At 33.9% G+C, this 26648-nt stretch overlaps 1 protein-coding gene across 1 annotated transcript in view; it reads right to left on the bottom strand.

Moving 5' to 3' along the window:
- The window catches only part of LOC126755554 (spondin-1), a 178590-nt gene that overhangs the window by 25457 nt on the left and 126485 nt on the right, over positions 1 to 26648 (bottom strand). The window contains exon 2 of the mRNA XM_050468210.1: positions 5616 to 6016. Within this exon, the coding sequence (XP_050324167.1) occupies positions 5616 to 6016 (401 nt within the window). The remainder of the gene's footprint in view (positions 1 to 5615; positions 6017 to 26648) is intronic.

The raw sequence follows: 26648 nt of genomic DNA, 5'->3' as shown, positions 1-26648 counted from the left end.
AAATATATTTTGCAGAAATCCTTACTATTTTTTTGCCGATGAAATGTAGCAATCAACCACCAATATAGCAATATAAAATCTGAACGCCCTCTTACAATAGCTTCGTGAAAAATTATTTCTTTAACTTAGAAGCTCTAAAATTTTAGTTGTAAGAAAAAATAAAGCATACATTTAGGCGCATTTGTTACCGTTCATGACAATATAACATACAATTTCAATTTACATACTTCTAGGCTGATTTATGACACGGATGAAGGCGCCAAGAGCTTCTCTATCTCGAGTGGATTACCCCAAGGCTCAGTTTTAGGCCCGATATTATGGAACCTCATGTATGACAGGGTGCTAAGAAGGCAGCAGCCAACAGACGTGATACTAATAGCGTGTGCGGACGATCTCATGGTGGTAGCAGTGGCCAAACAATTAGTCGACTGAAGAAATAAATGCAACGAGTGCTTCTTTTCCGTGAGTCTAGAACTGGCAGAGCACATTCTTCCGGTAAAGCAAACAAAATTCATAATGCGAAAGCAATTAGTTCCGTAATACTGTATTAAGCACCAGTATGGAAACAGGTAATGAATGCTAAACAAATAATTGCAGTGCATAGGCTTTTTGTAATTCTAGTAATAAGTGCTTTCTGGACTATATCAACTACCGCTGCTGAAGTTTTAGCCAGTATACCGCCCATCGACATAAAACACTATCGCCAAAGATTGAGGAGAGGAGCACACAAATGTGGTAGGAGCGGTAACATTCCTAATCCAAAGGGCGCTGGACCCACCGACTTATACCAGCAGTCCTCTCGTGGATAGACAAACGACACGGTTAACTATATTTCCAACTGATTCAAATACTTAGTGGACATGGGTGCTTTAGAAGCTACCTTATCAGATTAAACAATGACATTAGTCCGAACTGTCCTACGTGTACAGTGTATATAGAAGACTTTAAAGATGCATTATTTTATTGCCCTTGATTTTCGAATACAAGGGAAAAACTAAAACCACACTCGGTGGTACTTTTACGGTCGATAATTAAATGACACACATGTGTCAGTCGACTGATAATTGGAAAGCTGTTATCAAAGCGTCAGCATTCATAATGACAAAACTGAAATTTTTCAACAGATTAGGCGTCCGTCAGTACGCACAATAGAGGAGACTTAAATGTTCTGTCTCTCCCACGAAGTAATACTTAATCGATGGTTTCATGGAAGAGTCTTTAGTGGGAAGTAGCTTAGGTTTAGCGGATTAAAGTTCCACACTCCGGCTTTCGGGGGAAGCAACTATAAAAAAAACTTCTAGTCGCATTTCTTTACTTTTTTGTTAGAAAAAATTCTCACAAGAAATCACAGCTTAGGTCACCCAACAGTTCAGTAATCATTTTCCAATACGCCACCACTTCTCGGAAACGTATTTTAATTTCTTTAATTTCACAAGCAAAACCAAATCGTGAAAGTGAAAATGAGACATTCGTCATCCGCCAACGTCATTGCGAGAAAGTAAAAATAAAATTTCATTTACCGAGCAAATAGAAAATCCAATTACTTTTTCCCCTCGAAATGCTACCCACACAGCAGCGCGTCAAAGCCACTAATGACAAAGCATACTTTTCAGCGTGCACATAAAAAGCAAATACGCATATAATGTTCAACCACAAGCTTACAAATGAGTTTGAGTATGAATATTTGTGCAGCAATCTTGGTCGTCGCATTAATTGGAAAAGCATTACTGTCAGCTTAAGGCTATCGATAATGATATTCATTGCCCGTGACTCAAGCGCTACCACATACATTGAATGCGCCTAAGTGTATGCTATGCAGACATAAAAATGTAATATGTAATGTCAATGCTATTAATGTAAATCGGCGCAAATCGCATTAGTGAGAGTGATATGAAATGCAAAAAGATCGAGTGGGTGGAGTAAAGTAATGCGGGAAATTGTGTGGGGGAGAAGTTGAGGGGGAGTAAGAAAGAAGCCAAATAGTAGTGGGTAGGATATAAAGTAGGTAGTAGAGAAGCTTTATGAGCGCTTATAAAAAGTCGAAACGGTCATTGTGGGGCGTTTATGTAGGGAGAGTATTGGTGAAGTGGCAGCGCCGCGCAGCAGAGGATTGTGGATAAGCGCCCGACGAGTGCTGTGTACCATTTGCGGGGTGCTGATGTAGACGCGCAGACAGAAGCAATCAAATTGAAATCAAAATCCAAATACAAATCGAAAGCAATTGAAGCTGAAAGCTATTGATGTCATTGTAGATACATCGTACAGATAACGTAGCAGTTGTTTTGTGTTGTTGTTGTATACTACACTTACAAAAGTAGTCAACAATCGACAGTAAATATGCGTCCAACGAAGTTAGAAGTGGAAGTGAGCCGAGTGGTGGTTCGTTGCGGGTGCACAGTGAGCGTCACAGCTTGTTGATGCCTAAGCTGATGAGCGAAATGTTGATGTGACAGCTTGTAGAGTTGGTTGTGCAGTTTCTGCGGTCATTGACGAGTCAGTTCGAGTTAGCAGCTACGAGTAAGAGGTATCATGATAGCTCACCATAAGATGACGTAACCTTTCAGAGTGAAGATTTTACCAACCACTTGAAACCTTCAAAGGCCTGCTGTGTAGTTATTGGACGCTGATTTACATGGCCTCTCTTATCACAAGCGCTTTGTGTAGCCTGCACCCACAGCACCGCAACATACTTCAGCACCAACCAACACAACAGCGTTGCCGTCACGTCGCATTTAATTTGATTGGTTTGCCTTGCAAGCTTGTTGCCTACTTGCCGTTGTTGTTGTTTCTACGCCGCTGCTCAGCCGCTATTACCGTTATACACACACACAGATACCTCAGCATAATCTTAATGACATTGTCGCTGCGTATTTAGCCAACAGCGTTGCATGCAACTTGCTTTCGCCGGCTGTTGTCTGTCGTCTACTCATTCACCGCTCATTCACATCAATAATCAGCTCAGCGTGTCGGCGACCACCAACGCTTGCGGTGCTTGTGGTGTACTATGCATTAATGTCGCTGCTAATAAATTGGTTTGACAATTGACAATTTGAGTGCGCCGCGCGTGCGGCTAAGGTAAACGTCTGCCACAACGTGTGTGTGTACTTGTGCGTTTATGCTTTGACTTACAACAATAACGCTTCGCTGCACATGAATAATGCATGCTAATTCTGCATATATGTATAAATAATTATGGCGAACGCGGACGGATTTTGATAAGCGTTTTGAAATGAGAATGCTTGCGGGGACAATTCGAGAGAGGCTTAGTAGGAAGATAAGCTCTAAGGCGCTAAAGACTTTTTAGGTAGGTAAGTAGGTAGAATGCCTGTCTAGCAAGCACCTAGGCCGCCACCGGACTATAGTCCTCTCACTCTATTGGCTCCTCTCTGAATCTTCACATGCTTCCGATAAAGTTCATTAGTACTAAAAGTTTTATTCGTGCAACCTTCGAAACCCTCGACTGATAGCAGCGATTCTTTTCTTATATAAGCCTACATTCATCTGCGTCCCATTTCCGAGGAATATCACTATGTCTTATGCACGTTTATCCTGAAATAGGATGTTAGATCCATTAAGAAATGAAGGCATTCTTGCACTAATTTTGACGAAACCCTAAGAGACTTTAGTGATTTCAGAGCCACCAGGCTAGCTTTATATATAAATATATTCCTTGTTGTGAGCACACTCTTTGTCAGAACTGGAACCCTTTTTTAATTTCTGTGACTTCCGCTGGGCAGACATTGCAGTAGTCTGGTGGACGTTGAGCGATTTTGGTAGCTAGATTTTCAGAAAAGATACCACCTTCCGCTCGATTTTCCAGTTTGGAATTATTAAGACCACCGAAAGTTCTAGAAAGTTCTATCGGGCTAAAAGCGAACTTTCGGTCTAAAAAGTGGACAGCTACGCAACTCTGTTCGATTATATGGACTTCGCACTAAAGCAAGACCAAAAATACTATCGGTTTGCATAGAAGTTGAGCAAGACTCCCAACCGTAGCAACCATTATACTTTTCACTTATGACAGAAATGTCTGCTGTCTAAAAAATAATAGATTGTCTTCTAACGGGCCTTACTTAGACTCTCGCTGCATCGTTCTTTACTTGAAATTTAATATGACCTCCGGCTCTCACCTAAGGAAAAGTGGACTTCCTACCAACGAGTATATATGTAGTATAACTCTTATCAATATTCATTGTTACAATCGAACTTCAGAAGTTCAATTAGCTCTGCATATTCCGGTAAATCTCAATTTTAAAAGAAGTTAATTGATTTAAAGACTTCCTTAAATTAAATCTATACAGAGAGTACTTCTTTCCGTTCGTCTACTGATATACTATTTTATTCTTTTCAGAAAGTCTCAGAAAATTTAGAGTTTCCATAAACTCCATCAAGCCGAAGAGTCCCTTTCCGTTCAGCTGCTCAGCTAACTTTGCAGGTTTCATAAACTACATCTATTCTTCGTTCGCCTACTGCTCTACAAGACTCCTTTGACTTTCATAGTTTCAACCGCACTTCAGAAAATCAATGAGCTCCACCTTCTGTATTCAGAAAGTTTTTGAAAGAAGTTAAGTGAGTTCCGACATTCCACAAATTCCATCTACGTGCAGGGTTTTCGTTTCCGTTCATCTACTGACCTGTTATTCTCTACTAAGTAGAATTTTCAAAAGTCAAAGGTAATTTCAGAGTAAGGATAACCTCCAACAAGCAAAAAAAAAAAACATTCTTACCGTTCAATCAATTTTAAAGGTTTCATAAGCTCAATCTATTCAGAGAGATCTTGCCACCGTTCGCCCACTCATCTACCAAAATAACTCCAGAGAACCTCTCAGCGGATCTTACGGTCTGAGGCCTAAGGTCCCACCTTTGTTCGCCTACTCATTTACTAAACTCTTTTTAGAGAAGCTTTCGGAGGGTAACAGATATATGTGTCCCTCAAAAATGCATACTTTCAAGAGACTGACTAGAAGAATAGTTATATTATTTTCAAACATCCTTATAATATTTTTATTTTTGGAAGCTAGCGTAGTATATACAACATCCATGGAAGCTTACATAACTACGAAAGAACTTCAGTGCTTGCTTTCCCGTACTGAAATATTGGCTATTCAAATTGAAGGACGTAAACTTCCCTTCAGCTTTCATATCAAAGTTAATGGTTTAGTTATGTCTAACTGCTTTATCTCTATTTGGCAATATTTTTTATTCCGTCAAATGACCGGAAAACCAGTTTAGGTGGAGTTCTCATCTAGCTAGTTCCTTTCCATATTGATATAAAGAATCACTGTGCTTTTGCTCTTGAAGAAGCAATAAATCATAATTAAAATTTTCTATGCAAATATTCTACATTTCTAAGGGAAGTTGTAGAGAGAACTTTCATTTTCGCTTAGCACATTAATCTATGTAAATCCCCTTTGTCTGCCATTGTCCATTAACTATACTTAATTTACCAAAAAGCCCTTTAATGCCGCCGGCTGTCAGCTATGCTCTACAACTCGCACCACTTCACGAGCTGCCATTTAATTTACCTCATTTGCCATTACTTACTTATACTAGCCCGCATAGTCTGTGCCGGCGAGGTTTTGCTAGAAACATGTCTATTACGCCATGCCACTCACCTGAAACGAATCGACGCCGATAAACCAATCGGGCGATGGCACAATGCGCGTCATTAGCGACACCATACTGTGATTGCTGTCGACAAAGAATTTCGTCTCCTGCCGGCCGTCGCCCACCAACACAGCCGGTATGTTGAACTCGTCGAAAACGCTGCGTTCACCAGCGCCAGCGCCAGCGCCACCCCGCACTGCGCTCGCCGTTGGCACAAAGCCTGCAAATGAATTTCCGTTTGCGGCGTTTTGTTGCTGTTGTAACTGTTGATAGTGCATCTGTTGTTGTTGCTGCTCGCCCACAATGCTGTCCAGCAAATCACTTTTGCCAGTTTCAGCGAATTGTTTGACGCCCGCCGTGGCCTGCTGGCCGATGTGGAAGAGCGCATAAGATGCGTCGTGGGTGCGACCTGCAAGAAAGAGCAAGAGGGAGGCAAAATGAATGAGCTGTAGGTCAAATACAGAGTGTGTTGAGAGCTTAAGTGTATGCCGCATATTGAATGAATAAGAATAAATTAATTAAGCGCCCGCCAGCTCAAGCGCGCTCGGTCAAAGCGCACAATTAAAAATGTATTACAAAGGGCGTGAGTGTGAGTGTAGCCAAGAAATGAGCAGAGCCAAGTGGTGGCTGAAGAAATTGCGCCGAAAGCAAAACATCGCCAAGGATGGCGACAAATTAGAAAGAGTGAAGAATTACGCAAATTATTCACAGAAAGCCGAAGCGACGACAGTGTTTGCTTTGCTCGGTTAAGACAATGCAAATAATTGGATTGTGGGTGGGGCAAGTCATTCTGTGCGACATTTAGGTCAGTTACCAGCTACTACGGCTGGTGAAGAGTGGCGGAAGCGCCACCCAGCTGCGGAATTGAATGCAGTTCAACGAACTTGAAGTGACGGAGAATGTTTAATTAATTAGACGTTGAAAATTTAAATGGAAAAGTAAGAGAATGTTAAGGCTAGATAAGATATTATATAAATGTTTGCAGAGTATTTAAAATATGACAATTTACTGTGTGAAGGTTTTGAGAATTATGCAGTAAATAAGGCTAAGTGAAAAAATCTATATTTCATTTACAAAAATTCGCATACAACTTTAGACTCCACAGCTTCACCGCTATATATCTGAAAAATAACTTCGACTTATTGAATTGAAATTAAATAAAATTAATTAATTTGGAAACATTCTAAATTTTTTTAATAAAAAATATTCTTGCAACTATTTTTTATTATCTTCGTAATCCTACAAATAGACGATAAATAAAAAAAAATAAAATAAAAAGTTATTTCTTTGAATTTTTTATATATAATAATTTTATTAAATATTTTTTATTTTTTTTTTGTATCAATTTTAATAAAATAAAATAAAATGGTTTAGAATAATTACTAAATTTTGAATTCTTAAACTTATTTTCATTTTATATTTATTATTGTTATATTCTTAAAAATGCATAATTATAAAAGAAAAAAGCCTTATTTTGAAAAGTTCAAAGATTTTATTAAAAAAATAATACTCTGGTAGAGTTATATTAAATAATTTAAATATTTTCGAAAATTTGTGGAAAAATTGATAAATGCTAGATGACTGTTTTGATTAAAAATGTATAGTTTTTAATATTGTTTATAATTAAATTTTTTTCATTTTAAAAGAATTAAATTTATTTAATTAAAAAATAATAAATTAAACTAACATGTGTAATTTAAAAAAAATATTAGTATTTATAAACAAATATTTTTTTATCAATTTATTAACCAAATATTTATTTTTAATATTTTTTATTATTTATTATTTTTTTTTAATATTACTAAATACATATTTTTGTAAATTTTCTAACCAAAAATTTTTATAAATTTTTTTTTTATTTTTTTTTTAATATAATAAATAAATTTTTCCCATTTTCGAACCAAATATACATTTCAAAATATTCTTTTTTATAATTTTTTTAACATTAATAAATAAACATTTTTTTAAATAAATTTTCTAACCAAATACTTATTTTGAAGTTTTCTTTTCAAATTTTTTTATTTTTAATAAATAAATATTTTTTATCAATTTTCTAACCATATATTTATTTTCAAATATTTTTTTTACAGTATTTTTTTAACATTAATATATTCATTTTTTTTATAAATTTTCTAACCAAATATTTATGTTTTTATATTTTTTTTTAATTTTATTTTTAAATCTTTAAATAAATATTTTTTATCAAATTTCTAACCAAATATTTATTTTTAAATAGTTTTTTTTCAATTGTTTTTAACATAAATAAATAAATATTTTTTTAACAATTTTTCTACTTAAAATCTGTTTTGGTTAATTTTTGGAATAAAGCAAAATTTTTCACTATTTACAAAAAAAAAAATAAAAAAAATTCTAGCAAACAAAAAAATTTAAATATTTCGTATGCCTTCCGTTTTTTAATAAATGTTTTTATTATCATCATACACGTGTTTTTTTTTAATTTTCTTTTTTTTTAATTTTTTTTATCAATTTTTAAAGATAAATATTTATTCTAAAAATATACACATATTTTTAAATTTAATTTAATTTATTAAAAATTTCCATTATTTTTTCATTCTTAATTTCTCCGCTTCATTTGCAAGATAAAAGAATTATTTCATATAATTTTGTTTTTTCAAACGTCATAAAAAATTTTGAAAATCCCAAAGGACACACTATCTACACAAAAATGCCTTTCCTTGCCCAGTTTATAAACATTTTCAAATATTTTTGCCTGTGAAATATAATACATGGACCGTTCCCTTAACAACACCATACCACGCTTTTAATGAAAATTCCTGCAGCGTTTTCGCTTTCGCTGATTATGCGCTCGCAATAAATTAAATTAAATATTTCAGCATAGAAAAAATGCTGCGCACCAAAGCGCCGTGCACAAGTAAAGTTTCGCTTTTGCTGCAGCGCGTTAAATCAGAAATTAATTTTGCCGTTTTTGAAGCGCGCACACGCTGGCAAAAGCGAGCGCAGAGTGAAAGGAACACACTCACAGTCTATATACTATATATACATATATACATATATATATACACACACACTTGCGGTTGCTTTTGGTAATTTAAGCGCAATTTACGACTGCATTCGCTGCTGCTTTAGCTTAATTTTGTGGCAAAGCGTTTTAGCCAAGCAGCACAGCGTGGTTTGCTTAAGCAGCAACTGGCACACAAACGCACATACTTATGTTAAAGTATGTGTGTAACTGATTAGAAATGTATATGTATGTATACGACTGCAGCGTTGGCTTTCGTAAAGCTGTAAAGCGGCAAATCCGCACCAGTGCCTTTTCCTAGCCACGCCCACCTGCTCACCCAGCAAATTTACTGCATTTTACATTTGCTATCTTATTTCCACCATTTTCACGCCAGCTAAATGTTGATTTACAGTTGCGCTTGCTTCTAAATGAAAGTCAGCACGTTTACGTATGTGTGTGTGTGTGTGCGTTTGCGGTTGCTTGCACTTTGTTCGCTTTGTCTCATTATCATCACACTCATCACCATTATAATTTGCAAGTGCACGCAATTTTCGTAGATTTTCACGTCAGCGTGGCTAGCCTGTGAGCGCAACCCTTTGCCTTAATTCACACAAACATACATACCGACATATATGTATGTGTGGACACTTGTATGCACTAGCTGTGCAAGCTAAATCCGGCAACGCACTTTCTAATGCGGTTGAAAATAGCAGCGTTCACAGAATTGAGTAGAAAATCAAGTCGAGCCAGCAAAGGCAGCAAATTTCATCGTAAGCTGAGAAATATATGGAAAGGTGTGTATATGTTTGAAAGTAGTCTGTAAGTATATATCAGTGTAACTTTTCTAATAAAAATGAACAATGCGCGCTCATTAGATAAGTGTGCTGCTTGGATGTAGCTAAGGTAAGGCTGAAATAAATACTAGGAAATTTATATGTGCTTAAGTATATTTATAAATTCACTGCAATAATTGAAAAGTAGTGTTTTTATACTCCTAACAAGTCTGCTCAGCCACATATACAACCAAACTGAAATTAGTTCAGTACAACAGTTTGGAAAACAGTGCATTTTTCAGCTTTTCTGCTTATTTTTAACCAGGCAGCCAAAGCTTATTATTATTACCATATTCGGCTCTCAAATCTGCTCAAAAAAAGGACTCCAACATCCCGTTCTCTTCGTACCGCTGCCTTAAGATTGGAATATGAATGTACTCTGTTTTATACACAAGAAGGGATACACCGCAGTCTGTGAACATTTCTGCTTTCAGTACTGTTTTGAGGACTTAAGCCCATTGTAAATATACTGATTGGGTCTTTTCAGTGTGGCTTTCTTGGCGGTGTATAAGCCAGTAAAGGAGAAGACTGGCGTATACACCGCTTACGCAGTTATAGCCGAGTCAATGTTGCTTTAGACCTGACAAATCTAACTTAAACCAGATTTTCGCATTAATCGAGTCTTGCAGGAAACTACTGACACTGTGAGGAACAGATCGGCACCCATCACCTTATTTCGATTTCAAAGTCGCTTTCAACGGCACCAATAGGAACTGCCTATTTGACGCTATGCCTAAATTTGATATCATTCGGTTATGTTGAATGACGTTGAGCAAAACCGTCAGTTCCATCAAAATCAAAAAGAACCTCTCTAAATCGTTCGATAAAAGAGGAAGTTTTAGACTTCTTTGCATATTTTTCAATATAATGCTGGAAAAAGTGATACGTGCTGTTAATCTGAACCGTAGTGGTCCTGTCTACTCTAAAAGTATTTTGCTACTGATATTGACATCGTAGGCTCTGTCGTTAAGCCGCCAACGCCTTTTCTTAGAGAAAGAAACGAAAGTGTTTGGCCCAGAATCAAGTATCTGGAGGCCGCACCCAAATATTCTTCTCATTTTCGGAACTACATCACTGTTGGTAGCTTTAAAAAAGTTAAGGTCGTTTAATGCTAATCTCGGAACGAGAATATATTTCACCATTAATTTGTACCTGGTGGTCAAGCGCACTTGCCAACTGGTGCTACTTTGCGATCTCTAAGCAATTGAAAAGCAATTCTACCGACTCGAGACCCATGGGTGGAAAACCGAAGAAAGAGCGCCCTCGCAGCCATTGGAAGGATGTATTATATAGCAACCTATCTGCACTTGGGATGTACAACAGGCATGACCTCGCTAAGGGTAGATGTAACTGGCCAAGTTTTATAATACCAAAGAAGTAATGAGGTCAAAGCTTTTTCGTTCTAGCGCTTCCTTTTAACATTTTCAATAACGAAAAACCGAAAAGTCATACTTCATTGCGCTGAACACTCCAAGGACTCACATTGTTTATAACACGACCAAAAAATAACACCAAAAATTGATGAAAGCAACAAAAGGCAGCAGTTTTTTGCAAATCTATGACGAAAACTAATCGAAATTATTACGAAACCTACATTGTTTCAGCATAAAAGGTTTGCTTTGCACAATGAATGCGAACCATCAATGGAAATTAAAGTGGAAAAGCAATACGCAACTCAGAATGAAAGCAAATGCTGACAGCTATTTTATACAAACATTTATGCGATTTATCCACCAACAAATATAGTTTTTTAAACACAATTTATTTTTTGTTTTATCGAAATACTTTCCTTTTCAAATCTTCATAGCTGTCATTTGCAAAATTGCAACTCTCTTTTGTTTTGCAAAGCAAACACTTTTAACTATGAAATTGTTTCAAAAGCATCAGTGAAGTAAATAAAAAGAGCTTCATACTCATTCCATTTTGTTTTTTTTTTGTTTTTATACTCTCGCAACAATGTTGCTAACGAGAGTATTATAGTTTTGTTCACATAACGGTTGTTTGTAAGTCCTAAAACTAAAAGAGTCAGATATAGGGTTATATATACCAAAGTGATCAGGGCGACGAGTAGAGTCGAAATCCGGATGTCTGTCTGTCCGTCCGTCTGTCCGTCCGTTTGCAAGCTGTAACTTGAGTAAAAATTGAGATATCATGATGAAACTTGGTACACGTATTCCTTGGCTCCATAAGAAGGTTAAGTTCGAAGATGGGCAAAATCGGCCCACTGCCACGCCCACAAAATGGCGGAAACCGAAACCCTATAAAGTGTCATAACTAAGCCATAAATAAAGATATTAAAGTGAAATTTGGCACAAAGGATCGCATTAGGGAGGAACATATTTGGAAGTAATTTTTTTGGAAAAGTGGGCGTGGCCCCGCCCCCTACTAAGTTTTTTGTACATATCTCGGAAACTATTATAGCTATGTCAACCAAACTCTACAGAGTCGTTTTCTTCAGGTATTTCTATATACAGTTCAAAAATGGAAGAAATCGGATAATAACCACGCCCACCTCCCATACAAAGATTATGTTCAAAATCACTAAAAGTGCGTTAACCGACTCATAAAAAACGTCAGAAACACTAAATTTTACGGAAGAAGTGGCAGAAGGAAGCTGCCCCCAGGCTTTTTTTAAAAATTGAAAATGGGCGTGGCGCCGCCCACTTATGGACCAAGAAGCATATCTAGGAGCTTAGACCGATTTCAATGAAATTATTTATATAATGTTTTTTATTTGATGACATGTACGAAATATGGCTGAAATCGGTTCACAACCACGCCTTCTTCCAATATAAAGCTATTTTGAATTCCATCATGCCTTTTGTCTAATAAAACTTTACACAAAACGGTATTTGAAAAATATGTAAATGACGGATAATGAAATCTCGATTATCACTTTACCATGCGAGAGTATAAAATGTTCGGTGACACCCGAACTTAGCCCTTCCTTACTTGTTTCCATTTTGTTTTGCACGCAATTCCGCTGCTCGCGTTTCGCAACGCAGCCTGGCATGCTTAGTTCTACCATAACTATTTCGCTATTATTTTTTTCAAGTTTTTTTTTTTAATTTCTGCCATTTCCAAATAAACATTTCATGCTTTGCCTCGCCAGCCACGCTCGAAAATATGCTAGTTTTTCCAGCAATGCGCTTTAACCATTTCTTTTGCTGTTGCTAGCAAACTTTTTTCTTACATGCTACTTTCAGCAAAAGTTAAAAATATGTTTCTATGTTCGCCACTCGCCACCGCCAGCAGTAGTACATTGGAGAATTGCAATTTTTCTCAAGTTGAAATTGAAAAATTTCCCACTAAGCATATACACAGCGCAATAACGAGAAGAAATTGCTAGCAACAACAGCAACAAGCGAATGTGAGCAGAAACAGCCAATAGCGCTGCCACAACAGGCGAATTACTCTAGAGTACACCGTAGCGTATGAGTAACGCGCGTAGTGACCTTTGTGAAATTTCATTTGTCTGCTTGTGATGGCTCTGTTTTGTGTTACGTATACGTCATGTAGCACACGCGGTAACGTGAATCGGTTGCTACGGTTAGAAATAAAAAAATGTAAAAGCGGCAAAATGAGTGAAAATTTTTTAGTAAGAATGTTTTTTTTTTTTTGTTTTTTATATGTTCTAAGAAATATATAAATTTTAATAAGAAATTCAGTTTTTAGTGGTTTAAAAATCATAGAAAAATTAAAATGAGATAAACCAAAAATTAGATAAGGAATGAAATTTGTTTAAATTTAAGAATTGAATTTGAATTGAAGAATTGAAGAAACTGGACAAAAATTTTAAATTCTTCTTCCCACGTAAATCGGGTATAAGTAACGGGAACAAACCCGGGTTTTTAATCGGTAAAGGTCTGAAAACACAACACGCTTTCTCGGAATGGCTCGAAAATATTTCTTTGCTTTTACAACAACAATAACAAAAACATAATTTTTTTGGTTTAAAATTTGTTTCAAATAAAATTCTTGTTTCCACGTCAATCGGGTATAAGTAACCGGTACAAACCCAGGTATTTAACCGTTAAAGATCTGTCAACTCGGCACAATTTCTCAAAATTGCTTCGAAAATGTTTTCTCCTGCTACAAAAACAACAACAACATACAATTTTGATTTCAAAATTGTTTTACTTCTACAAAGCATTTCTGAGGTCCCTACCTCTCTCAAAAACTGCTTAAAATTTAAACTGCTGGATACTGAAAAATTTTATACGATTTTAGAATAAAGTTTACCTGTAACTACACTTATGTATGTAACGCCAGCTTGTCAAAAAATTTTAACCACTTGGAACATTTGAAACTCATTTCTAAGTTGCGGCGATAACAACTGACTTCTCACGTATGTCCCTCTTTGGCACTCGCTCGACATTCCTTACCTTTCTCATATCCTTTCGACTTTCGAATTCATTTAAACTAAAGTTACTTCCAGAATATTTAATCAGAATTGACACAAAAACATCACTGACCCAGTGACATGTTGCAGTAAGCACAAAATAAGAAGAGACTGTAATAAAAGTCTGTATATGAGTGCATAAGTACACACACCATCCGCTTTTAACTGCAAGTAAGCGCACCTAAATGTATATATAGGACTTCTTTGTATATATGCGACTTCTTTTTGATCACTCTTCATCGCAAAGTTCTTCTCTACAGTCATATAAGCCCGAAGCGCAACATCTGCTTGTAACAGTCGCAAGTTGCCTGCATTATCAAGCTCTAGCCGCTGGGGGAATACTTTATACATTCTCGTAGTCAGGCCAGTAGTCACTTGCCATTGCCGCTATTGCAAGTGATTTTTTCACTTTTACTATATAATTTTATATTTCATGGCATATTTTTATGCGCTTTAGTGGCCAAAAGTGTAAAATTGCATTACAAGCGGGCATGAGTGGCCGTTATGGCATTAAAATCTATATAGTTGCACATGTGTGTGGCAGCTCCAGCCGGTATGCGCCACATGACAGTTTTATTGAGGTAAATGTTGAATATCCTTGGCTTCTTAGCTCGTTAAAGTCAACTCTAATAAAAGTTAAGCGTCACAAATGTGTGACAACAATGAGCAGGAATATTCTTGCAAGAGCAGCTTATGTGTGTTGACAGCATGCGAGGTGGGGATTAAATTAATTTCATGTATACTATATACATATATATGCAGTGTGATGAAGTTTCATGCTCTACCAGCGTCAATGGGATGGAAATGTGCGTTGCATAAAAGAAAGTGTCTAAAAAGCGAAGTGTGATTTGATTTTGCAGTTTGATATATATTTTTCATTTGGAAAATATTTAATAAAATATTAAAACAAAAAGTTAAATAGAAGAAAATATTAATATTATAGTAGATATATTAGCCTTTATTCGATTTTATTTCTCTGTAGATTTTTCTCTTTTTCATTCCATTTCATTTGTAATTCTCAACCGGTTTATAATAAATTTCCACTCCAGAATTTCATAAATACAACCTGAGTTTTTGATATATGGATCAGAAATTTTCCATATGACCTTTTTTTCTTAAGTAGCTGCTCATTTGTCAGAACCGCTGGTATTATTACATATTTTATATGTTTTCAGAGTATACATAATATGATACCACATACATATATGCGACATATTTATTTATGAAAAAAATATGTAATTTTCTATTATAGAAAAAATATCAATATTATAGTAGATAAACTAGATTCAATTCGATTTTATTTCTTTTCGTTCGATTTTTATTTTTTTCATTCGATTTCATTTGTAATTCTCAACTGCCTTAATATAAAATATTTTTAAGAAGATTGCCTTCAGACTTCAAAATTTCTATTGAGGAATTTTGTTAGTCCAGACTGTGGGAGATCTTCCGCTATTAAACTTAGCTCATTAATATAAGGTAGTGCAATTTCGACTGCGATGTAGTCCCTGAGATTTTGTTGATATGGATTTGAAACTTTGTGTAAGTCCTTTTCTTCTCAAGGGCCTGCTAATTGAACGGAACCGCTGATATCGGACCTCTATAGCAATTAGTGGTCATGTGAAGTGACCCATCAAAATTTATTTATTTGACGAGCTATCTTCACGAAATTTGTCATGGATTATTATCTAAGAGAATAATGCAATTTACGTAGAAATTGTTTAGATCGGACTACAATAACATATGGCTGCCATATAAACTGACCCATCAAAATCAAGTCCTTCTATGAAAAACTTTTTCAGTTGAGAAGATATCTTCACAAAATTTTACATAAGTAATTCTGTATAGCATCGCTATATTTTTCAAAGAAATTGTTCAGATCGGACAATTGTAGCATGTAGCTGTCATACTAACCGAACGTTCGGAATTAAATTTTTATATGAAAAGGTTTTTCATTTGATCAGCTATCTTCACGAAATTTGGTATAGACTATTACCTAAGGCAAAAATGTAATTTCCGAAGAAATCGGCCAACTATAGCAGAAAGCTGGCATACAAACTAAGCATTCGGAATTAAGTTTTTGTATGAGAAACTTTTTCTTTTGATGAGCTATCTTCACGAAATTTGGCATAGATTATTACCTAAGGCAATAATACAGACATCGAAGAAATTTCTCAGATCGGACTACGATAGCTGCCATACAAATCGACCGAATAAAATCAATTACTTGTAAGGGAATTTTTTTTCTTTGTAGAGGGTATGCAACCGAAGTTAATGTTTTTCTTCATATGCTATGAGAAATACTCCAGTGAAGATCTATATTAAGCTTCGTTGCAGCTGAAGGTGACGATTTTTTGTTTTTTATTGATAAAGTAGTAGATTATATGCGGCAAATCACTCAGCTTTCTCCAATACCGAACAAAAACTTGAAGGCAGCTTGCAAGAATTACAAATTTCAGAACTTCCTAAAACACAAAACAAAGCAATCAAACTTTTTCACTTTTGTATCAAAAATTTCCACGTGAATTATTAGTTTTCCAAATCTTATAGGCAATTTCCTACCTTTGTCTTAAACGACATTCTCTAGTTTTACTTTTTGCTTTTTCAAAAACTCGCAAATTACCTCCTCAACCACTTTATTTCCTTGCATTTTCCTTTCCTTTTGTCGTGCTTTTTTTGGTTTCTTTGCTTTTGACTAATATTTTCACTACATATATCACTGCTCTTTTATGCACTTTCACACTGACCCAACATGACCTAGAATTTCGCCTGCAGTTTATTGCATAGTTGCATAGTCGTTGGCGCTGGATGCAATGTAAATTAAGCAGAATTTTTATGAGCTTTTCATGTTCAACGAAACTTTTACAATTAATTAAAAATTTACTCACTAACTTTTGCTGCTCACTTGCTTGACAGCCACACCAACACCACCACCACATGCATGCTGCTTACGCCCATAGCGACTGGGTGCTTGACGTTTACTGTTTTAGTAAGGATACTTTTCATGCGTCAGCCAGTCAAAAAGGCACTTAAATTTTCTATTTTTTTATACTTGTCTTTATACATAAGGGCATAAATACTTTTGCTTAAGAAAATATAATAAACAACGCAAAAAAAAAAAAATCACTCAGAATTTCGAAATTTTGTCTCCTATATGTGCACATGGCTTTTTGTTTGTGTTTCTTTTTTGTGTTGTTACTTTTCATGTGCATAATACCTTCCTGCACTTTCCCGCTTTGCGTTTATTTTAATTTTTCCTTCTCGTTCGCGAACTTTTCGACTTTCATGCGCTTAAAAGTTTCCTCCTTTCACTTTGTTATTGTTGCTTTTTGTTACTTTTCAGTTACATGTGTTTAAGTGTGCATGTGCATTATATGTATGTGTGTGTGTGTGACAGCGACGTATTACTTAGCATATTGTTTGCTGATACTGCCAAACTTTCGCTTTCAAGTCGCCGTAAAGTATGCTACTAAATACTACACGTTAGTAATAAGTACTTTGTGTTTAATTAAATGGCTCAACAATTAATTTTAGTTATTCATGATTGAAATTTAAGTGGCTGTCAGCGAGTAAAAAGTGCCCAACTTTTAATTGGGTGTGAATGAAGGCAAAGAAAAAAAAATTACAGTTGTGACATAAGATTATATGGAATAAAGTACTGGAAAGCCCTTGAGTCTTACGGAGTGGCATGGAAAATTTTTGTTTCTATTGATTTTTAATAAATATAAATATTTTAGCATCTCAAAACTTAAAAATATTTAAAGAAAATATGTCAAAAATAATTGTAGTGTCGAAAGTTATTTTCATGAAATAATTATTTTAAATAAATGTTCTCACAATTTTTTTTGTTAAGATTTCCCAATTACATTTCGTTTGATACCAATATTGTGCTATACATATTTTTCACACAGATGACAACCCTGCACAAAATTTTTTTATGTTTTATGTGAATTATTTCTCTTTTTTGTAGAATTCTCAAATACCTATCAATTTGATAACAATATTGTGCTATACAAATTTTTCACACATATGGCAACCCCATTTGAAACTTAATTTTTTTTGTTAACTATGTTGTTTTTTTAAGATTTCCCAATGTTCCCAAATCGTTTGGCACCGATATTGCATTTGAATTTTTCGCACACATGGCAACCCTACGTAAAAAATTTTATGTTTTTTGTGAACTGTTTTTTTCGGAATTCTCAAATACCTCTCATTTGATACCGACATTGATTTGAATTTTTCACACGCATGGCAACCCTGTGCAAAATGTATTCTGAACATAATTATTTCTCTTAAAAAAGTTAGTTTTCCTTTTAGAAATTTTTAAGCCTAAAATTTTTGAACACGGTGCATCTTACTTAACCTATGTACAAACTTTTCAGTTTACACCATCGGAGAATTCCAGAGTACAATAAAAAAATATTAAAACCAAGTGGCAACCTCTTCGCTTTTGAACTACCTGAGTGTTACACTTAACATTAAAAAATAACAAAATATTTAACTACTTAATTTTTAAAAATTTTCAAAAATGAAATTCTTCTTCTGTTTTTTAGGAATAAGGATTAAAATTTGACCGACCACAAAAAAGAAATACTTGAACTGGTTCGGTTTGAATATTAAACCGAACAAAAAAAAATTCAAAATTTAAAAAAAATTCTAAACATTTAAAATCAAAAAAAAATTTATTAAAAAAATGAAAAAAATAATTTTTTTTTAATTTTAAATTTTTGATTTTTTTTTAAATTATGAAATATTTTTTTGTTTGGTGTAATTTAAACTTAACCAGTTTTTGAAATAATTAAAAAAATTAATTTTTTTTAATTTTAAATTTAAAATTTTTTTTTAAATATTTGAATAGGTGGCAATCTTTTTTATACCTATATTGTTTTAAGCTATTTGGCTATTCCACCTCACAATAAACCAAAAAATGCATTGAAACTGTTTTATTTTTCAAACAAGTGGCAACCTCTCTAAGTTTCAATATTAAGAGACGAATTTAATTTTTTCTTATTTTAAGCTGTCTGGGTTTTCACCGTAAAATAACCATAGAAATATATAATGAAATTTTTTTAAAACGTGGTAACCTTTATTCTTTTCAGCAAAAAGCAGCATTTTTAGTTTGAAAAATACGAACGCGCTTCAAAACTACACTGCCCCTATCTGCTTTGAAACTATTCAATCACCGTCAATCAACCGAAACGGGCACACGGTGTCAACAGCGCAGCGCCGTTTTTGGCAACATCATTGAAATCGGAGAGCACACATGCAACCGCGCCAACCGCAAAGCGCTGGGGTGACAGAGATGCGTGTGTGTCTATATTTGTATATGCATACTTTCATTCGGCACAGACATTAATTAAGTGGCAACGCATTAGCTGCGGCTGTGCTGCCACACACATAGCACTCCGATTTGTCACAATATGGACCACAGGCAGGTGTCGCACCAAGTCCCGCCGCCACCGACACCCTCAACGCATGTATGCCGTGTTAATATGCCGTCCAACGCGACTATCTCCCCAGCTACCTGTGCACATTCTCGAAATTATTTGTGACATGCTGGGCAAGTTGCCAACGACCGAGGCGGCTGTGGTGATGATTAATTTCTGTTGGCGCACATCTGCTCTGCAATGCTGCTTATTTCATTGCATAGACATAGATATGTACTTATGTATTTGTATGTATATAGTAAAACATATATTGTATACACATTTCATATGATTTAGCAGATTAATTTGCTTGCGGGCTGGGCTGCAGCGTACCGGCAAGTGACTAATAACCGGCAAAAAAGCACGCGCTACTTGCTGCAACAACAACTAGAGCAACAGCGTGTGTGCGACGTACGCTTACTCATACGTTCGGCGGACGTTTGAAGGCGACGCGGTGCGATGTGAAATGAATCTCATGTAGACAAAACAAACAGAAATGAACTACAGCAGAAATCTGAATAACTGCGGCGTTTATTTGCTGAAATTTTTAAATAATAATTTTTTATAAGTGCAAAATTTTGTAAGAAAATCTTGCACGGCGGCTAAAATTTCTTAAGAAAAAAGGATTTAATTCAGTGTCAGAGAAATTGAATTATTATTTCAAAGCTAAATTTTGGCATTTTCAACATTTTCACGACTGTTTTGGCGCATATTTTGTACATTTTTTGCAAATGTTTTTTCAATTATTTATTTATTTTTTTCAATTAATTTTCGCAGTATTTTGCCTGCCACCATTAGCATACGCTTCGTTTGCTGTTAATCTCTGCAAATTTATGCACTTAATTTGCCGCATTATTTAGCTGTCACTAAGATAATGGAGACATTTAATTCATTGCATTTATAATAAAAGCTTTAGCGAAATTTATGCGAATTCCTGCCTGCCTTGAGGTAGTGCGGGGCGTATGAGCAACATGCAAAGGCGCATTTGGCAAGTAAATATTTTAGAATTTTATTGTAAACAACATGTTGGTTTATAAATAATATGTACATATTGCCATGAAAAATATTTTCTTTTGCTTTTTGGCTGATAAAATAATACAAATATCGTGGCCAAATGATAATTGGGTACGAATTAAATTTTTGCAAATTTTTGCATTTCCGTCGAAAAACGCTTTTTGAATGTAATACATAAATAATTTTGAGTAAAATATATATTTACAACAATAATAACAGCAATATTTTACTTTTCTTTAAAAATATGAAATTTCACGAAGCAACGACTGAATTTGCAACAGATAATGAATTTTCAAGAGAAACAGAAAATCTATTTAAAAAAAAAAATTTTGTTCCGTACTCAACTATTTTCCAAAACAATTTATGCCCATATACTTTTGTATATTATGTATTTTTGTCAAATAATTTGCTATTATACAAATTGTAGTGAATATCATAAATTAACAACGGAAACAGAATTTGCTATATCAACAGAATTTTTTATTAAAACACAAATGTTTATCTAACCACTAATTTTAGTTACAATACTTGTTAATATATAGCTGCACGAAATATCTTGTAAAATTTCCATTTCCTGCGTTAGTTTTAAACAGAAACAGAATTTTTGACTACAAACAGAAATAATTTTTCTGAACACTGTTTCATGCTCTAATATTTATTTACAGAATTTTTCATAACAAGCAGAAATAATTTTTCTGGCAACTTCTTTAGTTCTAGTACCTGCAAATATTTTTTAAATTTTCAATTAACATCTTATAAGAATTTATGTATATTTCTGTTTGATATGAGAAATGACTTTTAATTTTTTTTTAATTTGCATTGAAATTTAGCAAATATATACAATTATAATTGAAAACAACAGGAACAGAGATAAATTTCTATCAAAAAGTATTAACAAATAAATATACCATGTAATTGCATTAAAATTTTTATTATCCAATATATACATATTTGAAAACAGAAAGACACAGAAATTTCGGCGGAAATAGAATTTTCTGATTGAGTTTTTCAATAAATAAATATCGAAAGTCCGTTTAAAGTTTTGCCATATTTTTTATACAAAAATACTTTGCAACAGAAAAGAAAAAAAACTGTAAATTTTTTAATTTTTTTTCGAATAAAAATTTTTCACAAATAAATATACAATGTAATTTCATTTAAATTTTTTTATTGTAAGCAGAATTTGTTTTTTTTTTTTTTTTGTTAGAAAATTTATTTATGCAATTGTATTTGAAAGTAGAACAACATTAGCAGAAACAGAATTTGCGACAGAAACAGAAATTTTTGTCACAAAAAAAAAATTAACTTTCAATTTAAATGTTCTGCTAGAATTTGCCTATTTCGTAAATACATCTTAATTTTTGCTATGTAGTAAGCAACAAAAAGGTTTTGCAACAGAAACAGAAAATTTTTACAAGAGATTTATTTAGCTGCAATAATTTTTGTTTTTCGCACAAATTATCAAATTTCAAATATAATCATTAAAATATAAAAAATCTAACTGAAAAGTGAAGTGAAGATGCTTCTGCGACATATTTTCTCTTGACTCGCCCAGAAACAGCAATCGCTCGTATATAAACATACAAGCATATGAATTTGTGTAATATTGTATATATGTATGTACAACATAATATATATTGTATTCTTGTACAACAGTGACAGACGTGCCACCGCTGACACATATTTAACTGTCGCCTGTTGTGCTTTATTTTCCGCTTGTGTGTTGACCTCCTTTGCAGCTGTGACAATATTTGCCGCTTTCACGCATATGACTTTTTATCGCTTTAATGTTTTTTTCTGCTGCTAATGCCATAAACTATAGTTTTTAGTGCCGCACAGCTGCTCAAGCGCGCAGCCACACACATCTTTAACTACACACATACAAACGTGAAATATAGTGATTGTATACACGAGTAATTGCGCTTGCAGTACACACAATATGCACACAATTAGCCAAGCTGCCATGAAAAATAAATTAAAAAAAAAAATTAATTTTAATCAAATAACATACGAATTGAGTTTAAACAGATATACATACACATAAGCAAATGTATATGTGTATGTTTGCTGTTCACTTTGTTTAAAAAAAGTTTGATTTCTGCTTTTGCGCCTATTTGCAGCGCTGCCTGCCTGCCACCAAGCAATGATTTATATATTATTTGCATTTGTGGCCAGCTGACAATCAACGCATATAAGCTCTGCGGTTAGCAAGCGCAAGCACAGCCACACTTATTTGCACAGTCACACTTATTTGCATACGCACACATACGTAGATGCTTATATTGACAGCTGTGACAAATGTGCTTGTAAAAATTCGATTAATTGTTTTTCCACATTCGGTTTCGTGCGTTCTATTAGTAATTTTGTGGAGTCATTTTTATTGTTTGCCAATATTTATTCAATTTTCTATATACATAGTTAATTTTTGTCACTACGAATGCCTACAAATTTAGTTGAAATTTAAATTTTCATACTTCAGGCTAATTAAATCATAACTTTTCAGCTGTTGTGTGACAAATAAGCAAAACATCAAAGTTATTCTGCTTGTCTATGACAGTTAAGCGTAAATTTTTATATAATTTGTCTCGAAAAATACTCCGAAAACCTTTAAGCCATAATACTCTTTACCAAAACATAATAAAATCAGCTCTAACCCACATCATTGCCAGCAACTGAGTTCCAAATAAACACAGCTTTGGCTTCACTATTTTACTTGCCAACCTCCATACGATAAACCTACTTGCAATTGCAGTAAAATTTGCAATTTAAAGCTTTACATTTGCATACGGCAACTGAAGTGCTTAAATGACATCACTCATACGCAATGGTGCACCAATACACCTCTTTAAAGATCAATGTAAACAAGTAGTTGCTGTAAACCGTAAATGTTTCAATGCAATGTACTAATCACACAAAATGCTACTTCATTTTACGCACACACTTTCGGTTTTCAACCCCACCACTTTCCTAAACACACACACTCTCAACTGCATACACTCTCAGCTCACTTGCAGCACTTCATTGCGTTTGCAGAAAATTCATTAAAATGTTTGCCCACTTGTGTGGATCGAGTACGTAACCGAATGATTTTGTGTGTGCGCTTTTGTTTGGCTTCTGCCTGTTGACTTTGCTTGTTAATTAAAAACATTTTTGCGTTTGAAATTTCCCAATCATTATTTGTACATTAGAAATGCATTTGGCAAAGGCTTTTATTGATTTTTGTTTTTTTGCTTGTACTGGTCACTGGTTAATGATTGTTGCAGTTCACCACAAATGAGTGGTCATTAAGGCTTGTCTATGCATTGTTTAGATTGTAGCTAGCTATTGGTGAGATATGCCTGAATGTGATATACATACAAGTATGTATGCATATAGATACACATTTGTGAACATGAATTCCCTGGTTTTTGAATGGAAAGCACTATGTTTGCATATATAGTATATGCAGAAAAATGTTTTGAAGGAGGCATGTAATGGCGATTCATTAACAAATTTTAGCTAAATTTCTCTATTGAAGATTGCCTTAATTTTACTACTAAAAAATTTTCAAATATGGCAATATCGAAGAATAAAAAAACTGCTTGCAGGAATTGAGAAATAATATTTTTGACACATATAATATATGTAAATTTCGTACAATAACCGTCTACTTTGACTCATTTGGCTGTCGTTGCGTATACGTAATTTGATTTTCATAGTCATATCTGGCGTATACGTTATTAATTGTGTCATGTACTATATAACGATAAAGTATATATCGTCACCTAAAATGCAAAATAACGTAACATGAAGCGTAAGTATACAGGTGTAGGAAAAACTTTTATAAAATAAATCACTCATATCGAAAAAAATTGAGTTTTGGTTATAAAATGGTTATATATTGGTTATTTTCGACCCGAAATTTTGTTTAATGACTACTTAATAAAAAAATTTCAGCTCTCAGCGGTATAAAAAAGGAAAAATAATCGCCTCAAAATATGTTCACAATTAAAATAAAAGATATGTTTTCCAAAAACAAAAACAAAAAATAGTTAAAAAAATTAAATAAAATTAAAAAAAATTAAAATAAATTAAAAAAATTAAAAAAAATTAATGAAATTTAAACGAAATTTAAATAAATTAAAGCTAAACAACATTAAAAAAATAAAATTTAAAATAATCGATTAAACCATTTTAAAACAGTATACATATGTATGTATATTGGAAAAATCATTCATAAGTTAAAATTAGAAAAGTTTTTACTTAATATTAAAAAAATGTAATTCAAGACCTTTGTTTTCGGTTCAACTTTGCGAAAGCTAATTTTAAGAAGATTAATTACGAACTTTCTAAAATAACTTGGCCAGATTACAGTGGCAATATTGAATTTAGTGCTTCTCACTTTAATGAAACTATTGTAAATTTATTTGAAAAATATGTTCCGAAGTGTGTTGTTACTCAAAAAATTAGTTCTAATTTATGGTTTTCGAAAGAATTATGTAAATTAAAAAATAGAAAATCCCGTGCTTTTAAACTTTTTTAAAAAACTGGTTTAGTTGCTAACTATTCAAAATATTCTAAATTGCGTCGACAATTTGCTGAACTTAACAAAATATGTTATAGTAATTATATAAATAAAAAAAAAATAATATTATACGTAATCCAAAATTGTTTTATGGTTTCGTCAACTCCAAACGCAGGATTTCTAATTTTCCGTCCGCTATGAAATATAAGTCTAGTATGTCCAGTGACAATCACACCATTTCTAATATGTTCGCTGAATTCTTTAGGTCCAATTACTCTTCAAAATCTCCACAAAATGTTCCGCATCAGCACAAGTTATGTCCGATTTCTGTCATTAACGCACCTACCATTTCCGAATCAGACGTCTTAAATCAGTTAAATATGTTAGAACAATCATACAATTACGGCCCAGATATGATTCCCTCATGCTTTCTTAAGAAATGTGCCAAATATATATACCAACCCCTAACAAAACTATTTAACTCATCTCTTAAGCAAGGCTTATTTCCATCCATATGGAAAAAGTCATTTATAATTCCTTTGCATAAGAGTGGATTTAGGTCACCTATTGAAAACTATAGGGGAATAGCAAAGTTGTCTGCAATACCTAAACTTTTTGAAGCAATTATAACAGACGACATAACCTTTCGGATCTCTCCACTAATTTCTTGTTCTCAGCATGGTTTTCGTAAAGGGAAATCTACCACAACTAATTTGCTTGAATTTGTATCACATGTATCAACGGGCTTTAGGGAGAATAAGAATACTGATGTTATATATACAGATTTTAGTAAAGCTTTTGATAAAGTAAACCATTCAATTCTTTTGAATAAACTTGATCTTCTTGGTTTTCAACCAATATTTCTAAAATGGGTTGCTTCTTATCTTAGTAATAGAATTCAACAAGTCATATTTAAAGATACTTTTTCTGACATAATCAATGTTCCTTCAGGCGTTCCTCAAGGTAGCCATCTTGGTCCAATTCTGTTCTTGTTATTTATTAACGACATATCATCTGTTGTTAAGTTTTCAAAAGTTTTATTATATGCTGACGATGTAAAACTTTTTAAAACGTATACTTCAAACAGCGAAAGATGTCAGTTGCAAACAGACTTAAACAACCTAGTTTCTTGGTGTGATAGAAATGACATGCCATTGAACCTTAAAAAATGTAAAACGATGTGCTTTTCACGTAGAGCTGTAGACCCTACCTCATACGCAATACAAAACTTTAGGTTGGAGCAAGTATGCAGTTTTGTTGATCTGGGAGTAACTATGGACCCCAAACTCAATTTTAATCTTCACGTATCTTCCACGGTTTTTAAAGCTAAAGGCGCTCTTAGTTTTGTTGAACGTTGGTCTAAAGAATTTAGAGATCCGCTTACCACAAAAATTCTTTTTACATCTCTTGTGAGGCCTATACTGGAGTATGCTTCTGTGGTTTGGAACCCTAGTTACCAAGTCCATTCGGATAAATTAGAGTCCGTTCAAAAACATTTTTTACTTTTTGCCTTAAATCATTTGCATTGGGATTCCAGTTTAAATCTTCCCCCTTACATTAACCGTTTAAAACTTATAAATCTCCCGACACTCGCTAGTCGTAGGGAGATGCTTGGTATAATATTTCTTGTAAAACTCATGAATGGGTCAGTCTGTAGCCCATCTCTCTTATCTGATATTAATTTTAACGTTCCCGCTCGCCCTACCAGGCAGTTTAGACCCTTACTTTTAAAATTTTCTAGAACAAATTTTGAGTCAAACGAATCATTCCGCCGTATATGTCATGATTTCAATTTTCATTCCAGCACATTTGATCTAACAGACTCACTCTTTACCATTAAAAAAAAAAATTATTTTATCTACTCTTAACAAGTAACATTTAA

This window comes from Bactrocera neohumeralis, chromosome 4 (genome assembly GCF_024586455.1).
Source record: "Bactrocera neohumeralis isolate Rockhampton chromosome 4, APGP_CSIRO_Bneo_wtdbg2-racon-allhic-juicebox.fasta_v2, whole genome shotgun sequence".
Lineage (NCBI taxonomy): Eukaryota > Metazoa > Arthropoda > Insecta > Diptera > Tephritidae > Bactrocera > Bactrocera neohumeralis.
The sequence above is the reverse complement of the archived record's forward strand: the minus strand, read 5'-3'. Positions and strand labels throughout refer to the sequence as shown.